This window comes from Aethalodelphis obliquidens, unplaced genomic scaffold (genome assembly GCF_003676395.1).
Source record: "Aethalodelphis obliquidens isolate GAN/ISIS:26980383/991018 unplaced genomic scaffold, ASM367639v1 scaffold90, whole genome shotgun sequence".
NCBI lineage: Eukaryota > Metazoa > Chordata > Mammalia > Artiodactyla > Delphinidae > Aethalodelphis > Aethalodelphis obliquidens.
In genome coordinates this window covers 5,357,386-5,368,752 of record NW_020838034.1, presented here as the reverse complement: position 1 = coordinate 5,368,752, position 11,367 = coordinate 5,357,386, and the positions used below count along the sequence as shown (strand labels likewise).

General features: G+C 40.4%; 1 protein-coding gene across 2 annotated transcripts in view; it reads left to right on the top strand.

The window, feature by feature from the left end:
• Positions 1 to 10: 10 nt before the first annotated feature.
• The window catches only part of COPA (coat protein complex I subunit alpha), a 50,620-nt gene continuing 39,263 nt past the window's right edge, over positions 11 to 11,367 (top strand). For both annotated transcript variants that reach the window (XM_027095319.1, XM_027095318.1), the window contains exons 1-6: positions 11 to 143; positions 3,212 to 3,325; positions 3,514 to 3,587; positions 7,316 to 7,396; positions 9,195 to 9,271; positions 10,000 to 10,109. In XM_027095319.1, the coding sequence (XP_026951120.1) occupies positions 104 to 143; positions 3,212 to 3,325; positions 3,514 to 3,587; positions 7,316 to 7,396; positions 9,195 to 9,271; positions 10,000 to 10,109 (496 nt within the window). In that variant the 5' untranslated portion in view covers positions 11 to 103. The remainder of the gene's footprint in view (positions 144 to 3,211; positions 3,326 to 3,513; positions 3,588 to 7,315; positions 7,397 to 9,194; positions 9,272 to 9,999; positions 10,110 to 11,367) is intronic.

The following is an 11,367-nucleotide window of genomic DNA, read 5'->3' as shown; positions in this document are numbered from 1 at the left end:
ACTTCCGGGAGTCGCGGCTGGGGGACGCTGACGTGGAGGCAACCAAAGGACAGCAGGGAGTGTCAGGGCTCGGATTAACAGGTCGAAGCCGGAGATCTGAAGGATGCTAACCAAATTCGAGACCAAGAGTGCGCGGGTCAAAGGTAATGGAGATTAAAAGGGGAGAACGGAGGCTGGATGTCAGGGGCGGGCGCTGTCACCGGGGAAGAGAGAGAAGGTAGACTTAACGGGCTGAATTGGGCCCACCGTGCGAACCAGAGGAAGATGGGACCGAGGGAGGTTAGGCCTGGCGGGCGGTTCACCTGCAGTCCTGTCTTCTTTGGCGTGCCCTCGGGATTTGATTTTCCTGTAGTGGTTAACGAACCGCAGGAGGTTCCTTAGCTTCGCTTCTCTTCCCCTCCTCTCCTGGGGCCTGTGCCGCGACTTTTATTCTGCTCCCAAGGCCCTGTGACCTGTTGGTTTTTTGATGATTGTGTTGTAGAGAGTGGCCCTGGGGATCGAGTCTCGACCTCTGCTATTCGTGTCCAACTCTAGGTTTTTCAGAGACGAGCACTGGCTACCTCTCTTAAGGAGGCCTTGGGCTGCACCGTATCAACATCCAGTGCCTCCATTGGGCTCTATTGCCTACCTGGAAACAGGACATTGTTAAGTCTCAGTTTGCACAGGTTGCCGGATAAAATAGAGGATGCCTAATTGGATTTGAATTTCAGATAAAAAGCGAATAACTTTTTAGTATTGTTCACTTTTTTATCTGAAATTCAAATTTAACTGGGCATCTTTATTTTTATTTCCTGAATATGACAACTCTAAAACTTGTGCATCAGTGGATGGAGGTGGAGGACAAACAACTGAAATTGCAATAGTAGTCTCTTAGAATGTTAGAATGAGAAAGGCAGAGACTTGGGGAAAAGATTTGTATCTTGAATATTTAGTAATATAAAATAAAAAAATTTTTAAATGTAGCATAGTAAAGTGGTTAGAAATTTGCTGTTTGGAGTCAGGTGGGCTTGCTTTGGAATCCTGAAACATTCGGTAACGAACTGCACGACCTTGGGCAACTTAACATTTCTAAATCTATTTCCTCATCTGTAATATGTGAATAATTAACATTCTTTTATAGAGAGAATTGAAATGAGAAACTATATGAAAGGTGACTGGCGTAGACTCAATAGCTCAGAAACTGGATGCCATTATTAATGTAAGAATAGATTCTGAGCAAATTCTAAGTCTCTTGGGAATCTTGGTTATGAAGAAGAGTACCATTAAGAATTCCTGGATGGTTGAAATGGGTCTTTATAATCCTCGAGTTTCTCTTCTGCTCCTAATTTCTTATCGGGCAGTAGGGAAGGAAAGTCGGGGTGGGGGGGAGGATATCAAAATATTTGAGAGTAAATATCCATTAATGAGTGTTCCTGTATATAACGGGGGGGGGGGGAATGAACAACCTAATGGAAAGTTTAGAAGAAGAAATTAAAATGTTCAATAAATAAATGAAAATACTCTTTATCTCACTAATAATGAAAGAAGTGGTCTTAGATTAGTAAAGCAAGCAAAACAACAAATAGGTGATAACATCCCATGTTGACCAATGTGTGCAAAATGGGTACCTTCAGAAACTTGGTGAGACTGTATGTTGATAGTCTTTTTTTTTTTTTTTAAATAAATTTATTTATTTATTTTTGGCTGTGTTGGGTCCCCGTCTCTGCGCGAGGGCTCTCTCCAGTTGCGGCGAGCGGGGGCCACTCTTCATCGCGGTGCGCGGGCCTCTCACTATCGCGGCCCCCCCTGCCGCGGAGCACAGGCTCCAGATACGCAGGCTCAGTAGCCGCGGCCCACGGGCCCAGCCGCTCCACGGCATGCGGGACCCTCCCAGGCCAGGGCCCGAACCCGCGTCCCCCGCATCGGCAGGCGGACTCCCAACCACTGCGCCGCCAGGGAAGCCCCGATACAGTCTTTTTGCAATCAGATAGTATCTACCAAAATGTTAAATACACATACCCTATTCCTGAACAATCTCATTTCCAGTCTTTAGCCTAAATCAGTAATAATGCAAATAGGCTAGATTATGTGTGGAAGCATCTTCATTAGGTCCTATTTTCTGGTAGATTAAAAGTTAGGAGAAAAAACTTAAATGCCCATGAGTAGAATAATTTTAAAATGTGGTGCATTTATACCTTGCAGTTATTAAAAAGAATGAGTCTACATTTATATGTACTTAAATGTAGTGAGATCCATTGTATATAGTTAAGTGAGGAAAGAAGTTTGCAGAACATTATAATGGTATCTCCATTTTCATAAAATGATATGGATTGCATTAAAAACCTGAAAGACTACAGTCCAAACTGTTAGCAGTTGTTACTTCTGTGGACTTCCATTTCCAGTCATGATGGAGTAAGAGAGACCAGGTTTATCTTCCCACCTTAAATACCTGCATAACTGAACAAAATGTGTGAAACAAAGGTTTTCAGACATTGGACAACAGGCAGTGCGAGAGTGATTCTTGAGAGAAGGGAAATAAACAAGATGAGTCCTATGATTGTTTTAGCTTACTACCTGGAGAGAGTTTCCAGGCTGCAGTACAGGGAGGGGGGAAGAGCCCCGTGGTCTCACTGAGGAGACAGAGTTTAGAGTTCAGGGAAGTCAAGACAGCTAGAAGTTGCTGGGCAAAATACTAGAGAAGAGGGAGCTGCACAGAGAACCGTAGAGTTCTGCAGGGGATCCTGTCAGGACTTTGAGTACTAATCTGCACATGCATGTGAAGAAATGACCCAAAGCCTGGGAAAGAACCACTAGAGAGGAGAAGGCAGAACAATCCCATATTGAGCTCACATACTGGCCAATACAGACCTCCTGATACTACAGGGCATGATATAGAGATTTCAAATGGGTATTGCTTTAATAGTGGTGCCAAATTAGACCTAAGCTAAAGGCTGCTATGGACCCATCCTAACAAAACTTAAAAAGCAAGCCTCAGAAGGACCAACTAATTCCAAGTAACTGCATCCTAAACCAAAGCCCAACGGTATCTAAAGAAATATAACAAAAAATCCAGCATGTTAATACCATAAAATTCACAATGTGTGGCATCCAGTCAATGAATGTATGAACCCAGGGTCAACCTAGCTGTCCTGTTTTCTTATCAGAGTTGGCAGGAGGTGACATCGTGGGGCTTATTTAGCTCATTGGATCATTGTCTGTTTTTTTCCCCCAGGACTCAGTTTTCACCCCAAAAGACCCTGGATCCTGACCAGTTTACACAATGGGGTCATTCAGTTATGGGACTATCGGATGTGTACCCTCATTGACAAGTTTGATGAACATGATGGTAAGATAACAGTTTCTAGGAGGAAGCTAAAAGAGATATAAATACTTATTGTCTTCTGGAGTAGTTTCAACTTTCTTTAGGATTATAGAGCATGGGAGGGATAGAACTGGAAAATTCTGAATAAGAATCACCTTAGAGACTAGGAAGCATAACTCTCTTTAATGTGTATTGCCTGCCTTCTTCCCCAGGTCCAGTACGAGGCATTGACTTCCATAAGCAGCAGCCACTGTTTGTCTCTGGAGGAGATGACTATAAGATTAAGGTATAGAGGGTCTGTCATGACTGGGAGTAAAAGACAGGCAATGTGAAGTTTGGGAATTATGGAAGGGACTAAAAACCCAGACATCTCATTCATACAGAGCTCAGGCTTTTGACATTATCCAGAGCACTTATCCAGCAGACATTTATTGAATGCTTACTGTGTAGCAGGCACTGTTTTATATTTTTGGAATTCAAAAATAAATAAGAAATGGTTTCTGCTCTGAAGAGCTTTTGTTCTAATGGAGGAGTTAAATATATAGCCAAATAATAGCGTGTACAGTTTAGTGAGTAATACAATAGAGAGATAACCAAAGTGAAATAGGGAAGGACAATGTCGGTACAAAGACAAAAAGATATGACATAGCTGGATACATTTGAGAAACTATAATTAGTTTTGTGTGGATAAAATCTGGACAAAAGGTGAGAGAAGGAGCAGAAGATGAGAAGGGCCAGATTATGGAGTATCTCTTTGTAGTGCTCAGAAGTTTAGATGTTATCATACAAAAAACAATGAGTCATTAAAGGCGTTTAAGTAGAGGAGTGACATCAGATTCACATTTTTTTGAAAAGGTTACTTGAGTGGCAGTATAGAGAAAAGAGGCAGATACCAGTTAGTAGACTCTTACAAAAGTCCATGTGGGAAATGAACAGAGCATGAGCTTAGGCAGTAACATTAAAAATGGAGAGGAGATGGGGGACTTCCCTGGTGGCACAGTGGTTAAAACTCCACGTTCCCGATGCAGGGGGCCTGGGTTCCATCTCTGGTCAGGGAAGTAGATCCCACATGCATGCCACAACTAAGGAGCCCGTGTGCTACAACTAAGGAGCTGGTTAGCCACAACTAAGGAGCCTGTGAGCTGCAACTAAGGAGCCCGTGAGCTGTAACTAAGAAGCCTGCTGGTCGCAACTAAGGAGCCCACGTGCCGCAACTAAGACATGACACAACCAAATAAATAAATAAATAGGACTTCCCTGGTGGTGCAGTGGTTAAGAATCCGCCTGCCAATGCAGGGGACACAGGTTCGAGCCCTGGTCTGGGAAGATCCCACATGCCGCGGAGCAGCTAAACTCGTGTGCCACAACTACTGAGCCTGCGCTCTAGAGCCCACGAGCCACAATTACTGAGCCCGCGTGCCTAGAGCCTGTGCTCCACAACAAGAGAAGCCACTGCAATGAGAAGCCCATGCACTGCAACGAAGAGTAGCCCCCACTCACCACAACTAGAGGAAGCCCGCACGCAGCAGTGAAGACCCAACGCAGCCATAAAGAAATAAATGAATAAACAAACAAATAAATGGGAGAGGAGATGGTTGCATCTAACTGAACCAGAAAAATTTACTTCATGAAAAAAATAGTCTTCATAAGCTACCTCAGGGAGTTATAAATTATACAGAAGAACTTAGGTGACAGGCATGAAAAGTGACAGCTGCCTCTAGAGAAAAGAGGCATTAGAATTATAGGAAGGACAGTTCTTTCTGGTTTCTAGGTTTTAGGCACTGATCCCGGGGGCAGTTAGTGGAAGCTCAAATCACCTGGTAGGCCTCAAAAGCTCCTAAGGGTATCACTTCCTTGTAATATTTCTAGTAGAGTGATGACCATTAAGTATTAATAATGGTTAACTTGGGTTCCTTATGATCTGTTTAAGAGAAAGACTGAGTGACATTGAAGAAAAAATTGTTTTTCCCCAAATCATTAAATTTTTGAAAAGGAGTTATCTTTCATTTGTACAAAATATCCAGATCAGTAGAGCAAATCAGTAGAGACAGAAAGTTGATTAATGGTTGTCTGGAGTTTGGTGGGGGGTTGGGAGAAAATGAGGACTACTAATGGGTATAGTTTTCTTTTGGGGGTGATGAAATGTTCTAAAATTTATTGTGCTGATGGTTGAACAACTGTGAATGTATTAAAAAAAACACTGAATTCTATACTTTAAATGGATGAATTAGATGGGATTTGAGTTATATCTTAGAGCTGTTATTAAATGAAGAAATTAGCTAGCTGTTGGGTGTGTACTGCTATTATGCTGTGGTTTAAATTTATGTTTCTCTAATGAAAGTGGGATTGTCTCGAAAAGTTATGTTTATGGACCATAATATTGTTTGCTATACTCAGATAAATGTAATATTAGTGTAATCCTGATTTACAAAGAGAAAGACAGGAATTACAAATGGCCAAGGTCTAAAAACCCTATAGGTCTTTCAGAATTCACAGTGCTGGAATTTGATAGAGGACTATAAAGGAGTCAAGACAGTTTGAAGCTAGAAATATGAAAGTTTAAAATACTGAACTCTATAAGAGGAAAAAAAGCTAGTTACAGGGCTTCCCTGGTGGCGCAGTGGTTGAGAGTCTGCCTGCCGATGCAGGGGACACGGGTTCATGCCCCGGTCCAGGAAGATCCCACATGCCGCGGAGCGGCTGGGCCCGTGAGCCATGGCCGCTGAGCCTGCGCGTCCGGAGCCTGTGCTCCACAACGGGAGAGGCCACAACAGTGAGAGGCCCACATACCGCAAAGAAAAAAAAAAAAAGCTAGTTACAGAGTAGTATTTATGGTATGATCTAATTTTTGTGTGAAACTCAAACTCCACTGTGTACATGTATATTTATTTATAGATGACTCAACAGATGAAGGTGAAGGTACTGGAATATTTTCACTTTTCATGTTATTTACCTTTTCTCATTTCTGCTGCACATACCTTTTGAGCATGTACTAAGTGTTAGCTGCTATGTTAGGTGCTAGGGGTATAGTGTTGAGCATGATGGACAAGGACCCCACCTTTAGGGAGCTTACATTCTTTTTTGGACAATCAGACTTAAGGGTTATTCAAATTTGTTACAGGAAATGGGATTACCTTTTGTGATTTATGAAAGAAAATTTAACAGTTTTTAAGTAAAAATAGGAAAGAATAGTAACAAGCTGGCCTAGATAGATTATAAACAAGCGTTAAATGTTATAGAAGGAAAAAAAGGCATCGGACCTCTTATTTTTACATTTTTGGGAGTTTTTCTGGATGGGAAGTGTGAGCTGTTGTACACTTATGGTCCTGGTTTCAGCGTCTTCCTCAATTGTGTCCATTGATGCCTGATACTTTGGTAGTTGGCTTAATTTCTTATCTGAATATGATGTTTTTCTGCTTAGCTCAGCCTAACTGAGCAATGCAGTATTTTCCATAGTGATGAGTTAAAATATGTTTGCATGATAGATGAGTACAGACCATGAATATATGGGCATCATTTGCCATCAAGTTAGGAGTCTAACAAAAGATGATGCTATATATTATATCATTGTTTCCTTTGCAGTCATATCCATCCTACTTTGTCTTATCCTGAGCTAAGGTGATAGGTAAGCACTAAGTAAGGGATCTGTATTCAAGCGAAGAACACAATAATGCAGTAGAAAGAAGAATTTCAAGTTGAGCCTTAGATAAGCATCTTGTCTTACGTTATCAAATACAGATGGTTTCTTACCAGAAAAAAAGAAAAACCTTTCCATAATTTTATCTTTAGGTTTCCCTAGCCTTGCCCTTTTTCCCTCCCCACATTTTGTTTAGCTGACTTATATTTTCATTCATGGTCTTTTCCCCTCAAACCTTAAACAAGATTCCCTATCAAGATTCTTACCTATTTAAAAATGACAAAATATAAATCCAAACTTGTTTATTGAGAAACCTGGGCCTTATAGAGGTGCAAGACCTTATGTCCTAATCCTTAGTTGAATTTTTCTCTTCGCAGGTTTGGAATTACAAGCTTCGGCGCTGTCTCTTCACATTGCTTGGGCACTTAGACTACATCCGCACTACGTTTTTTCATCATGTAAGTAGCCATTGTGGCTCTTGTTTTAGAGCATTCTTCAGTTTCCCTGTAGGAATCTTCTACTTGCTCCTCAAGCATCCATGCTTTGATAACAGAATTATGTTATTTGTTCTTCTAGGATCTGTGAGGTGTTGACCTTTCTGCTTTGTTTCCTTCTTCAAGAGGAAGCACTCAGGGTTGTATTTGAATTGAATTTAATTGGATTCAGTGGGCTTTATGAGGAAGGCATTGATTCTCTGTAGGGAAAAGCAGAGATTTGATTTTAGGTTTGCTGAGCTAGCACACAAAAGTTTGCAGGCTAATCACATGTAGGGTATTATTAAATAGTGTGTCTAGAGGAAGGTCAAGGTAAGATGCCATTTTGATGAGTTAACAAATGTTTTGAAACATTAACAATCCTGTGCTTTTATCCTAGGATTTTAGGGTCTGGTAGAGGCTATTCCTTTAGCCAAGCTTACTACCTTTCTTGATCTGTTAGGTATCACAGTAGACAGATACTGAGTTACAGATTAGAGACTCCCAACCTTTTAATCTAGTCCCAACCTGACTGGATTTCTCTATAATTATATGCTATTAGAATTCTACTATTCCTTGACTCTGAGTAAACTAAGTCTCTTGAATTAAGTAAGAAAGAATATAATGAAATAAGCAATAAATTCCTGGCTAATAATACTTTATTTCCTTTTTTAAAATTAAAAAAATTTTAGGATAGAATAGGAGACGATGAATGCTAAAATTATAGCTGAAACATTTGAGAATGAGGGCCATTCAATAAGATAATTTACTCAGAAGGAACTAATCGTCATTGCCATTCAGGGCTTGCTGAAGGCTCTTGCCTAGAACAAGTTGCCATTCAGCTGGAAAGTTATGAAAAGCTTATTTCCTTTTATTTTTTCAGTTTAATAAGTATATGTGTACCTTGTGCTTATTAAGTTCGTTGCTGAACACTGGAGATACAACTGTGACTAAGAAATACTTCCTTTTCTTAAAAAGCTTGAAGACTCTAAAAGGGCTGAATTGTTTTTACACGTTACTTTCTGCTTTGTTTACTGAGACTTGGGAATTTTTTGAGACTGGATGGTCTGACAGGGAGAAGTCAGACTTTAAAACAGTATTCCAGGGGCTTCCCTGGTGGTGCAGTGGTTAAGAATCTGCCTGCCAATACAGGGGATACGGGTTTGAGCCCTGGTCCGGGAAGATCCCACATGCCGTGGAGCAACTAAAGCCCATGTGCCACAACTACTGAGCCTGTGCTCTAGAGCCCGAGAGCCACAGCTACTGAAGCCTGCGTGCCTGGAGTCCATGCCCCGCAACAAGAGAAGCCACCATAATGAGAAGCCCGCGCACCACAAGGAAGACCCAACACAGCCAAAAATTTTTTTAAATAATAATAAATAAATAAATTTATTAAAAAACAAACAATATTATAATCTTAGGGTTAAAGAGAAGAAATCCTTTCACAAGATCTTAATTTACAAGATTATTTATAAATATAAATCATATATACATATGCACATATGTAAAAGTAAATGTAAATATGTTTTATACTATTTGCCTCTGAGAACCTATTATGTCTGGCTTCCACTCTTAAACCTTATAGCTGAAAGTGCCGAAGCTGGGAAAAGCTGGTAGAATGGTAAGGAGGAATAGATAACTAGCCTGATAAGTCAAAATCGCTTAGAAACTAGCTGAGACGTTAGGCAACGGAATATTTCCTCCAAAGAGAGAAATGGGTTACAGCAGCCTGGAAGAACACATTTGTTTCATGTTCAAACCCTTTGTCTGGAATATTTTTCAGGAATATCCTTGGATTCTGAGTGCTTCAGATGATCAGACCATCCGAGTGTGGAACTGGCAATCTAGGACCTGTGTCTGGTAAAGCAGGAGACAGCTCAAAAAACTTTCATTTCCTAGTATTTTCATAATCAGCTTCTCTTCAGAATAATCATCTCCCTTCACTAATGGGTTATGTCCGCTGATTAATTACTGATTATATTTGTTAGACACTCTTGTGTATAAAATGATAAATACAGAAGCAATCTCATTAGTAATATATGAACCTGGATTTACTGGTCATTTCTTACCAGGCAAAGGAGGTCATATAGCTAGGCTTTTAGAACAAAATTTTTGGCTGGTTTTCAGTTCTGTTCCCGTGAAACCTGAGTCAAGATCTAGACTTCTGTCCTGCTTTGTATTTGGGTGTAGAGCTTTCCATAAGTATGTAAGGACCATTTAAAGTTATGGCCTTTAAGAGGGATACCCCACTAAAATCTAACATAGCTTCCAGTATGAATTACTAAGATATCATTTATTTTAGTATTTTAATGCATCTTTAATCTGAGAGGAAAGCTGTACAGTCTCAGTTCTCCTGAAGTTAGTAATATGTAGATACTAAAACACTACAGGCAAGAAGAGAGCCACTCTTGGAACAGCTGACCTTGCTTATTATTATTAGTTCAGAATTGTTAGGATGACTTGCCTTTGCCTCCAAAAAAGTATAATTGGACCTGCATCTGCTCAATATGGAACATGGTATTTAGCATGTAGGAATCTGTAGATTCCTGCCTCTAATTTGGTATTGTCTTTCTTTTTTCCTCTTGCAGTGTGTTAACGGGGCACAATCATTATGTAATGTGTGCTCAGTTCCACCCCTCAGAAGACCTGGTTGTATCAGCCAGCCTGGACCAGACTGTGCGCGTTTGGGATATTTCTGGTGAGCTGCCCAAGTTCAGGGGACAACCTAGTGGTGTCTGGCGCAAAACTGCAATTGCTTAAAATAGTGAGGGTAGTTGGCTTAGAACAGGAAAACTTAGAATATTCTGTTCTCATGTAATAGTGTCTTTGATTTTGAGGGTATTAAATCTGCTTTGACGGTTCTTCGTGTTAGAGGTATTCTAAGAAAAGTGGCTGCTCTAGAAAATTCATTTTACGTTGAAGAAAATTTCACCTTTTAGTTCAGTTTTAGGGAGTATTTGATTAAGAATCGAGCTTTCCACTAAAATAAAAAAAATCTTTGACAAAAATAAATTTTGGGAGTAGATTAGTGCAGGGAAGCAGGGCTCTTGGATCCTGTGGCTTCATTTAGAAATAGGAAAATCCTTCTATTATATATCTTCTAGTGTAAGGAGCATGAGGGTTGGACGAGGGATTTTCACGTCCAGAAAACCTTTTAACTGGCAGACTTCTAGGATGAAAAATAACTTGTAGATTTTGGAGTGTTGTCATAATCCCTCCTTTCACAGTTTGTATACAGTGTCTTGATTTTGGGATAAGGATTTAAATTTTTAGTGCTTTATAGAGGAGAACTGAGAATTTAAATGCAGAGGAAGGACTGTACCTATGAGATTGACATGCTGGAAAAATGGAAGTGCTTTGTTGAGAAATGGAATAGGGAAATGAAATTCTAAACGCTATGGTTCTCTGCCCAGTTAAATTTACTTATCACTTCCTGAATTGTTTCTAGTTGTTTGTTGCCTTAGAAATTCTTAGAGATTGGATTCTCTAAAAGGTCCATGACTAGACCACAGAACACTGTTTTCATTCTGTAAAAGGAAGGACTCCTCATAGGTCCTTGCCTGGTTCTTTGTGGTAATAAAGAAAGTTGATAACTTTTCCCAACTCCCTTGTGGCATGATGGGCTGGGGCAGTATAATACTTGCTGTTTTAACAAGCAAGATAGACAATTTGGATTCCTGGGTGTAGCATTTGAAATGTTATAATAGCAGGTGTTTAAGATTCATGTAGTATAGAGACAAGCCAAGGGGAAGATGAGGACAGTTGGAAGTAGAACCTCTGCATCATGCTGTGTTTGCAGTTTCAAAGGTTCAGAATTAGGAGGGAGTGGTATAAACAAGACTGTCTTGGAGATAGGGCAGTTGTCCTCTCTTCTGCTAGGGCTTTTGCCATTGCAGTTTTTCGTCAGACTGGCTAGGCTTTTTGAAGTACACCCAGATGTGACCAGCCATGCCAGC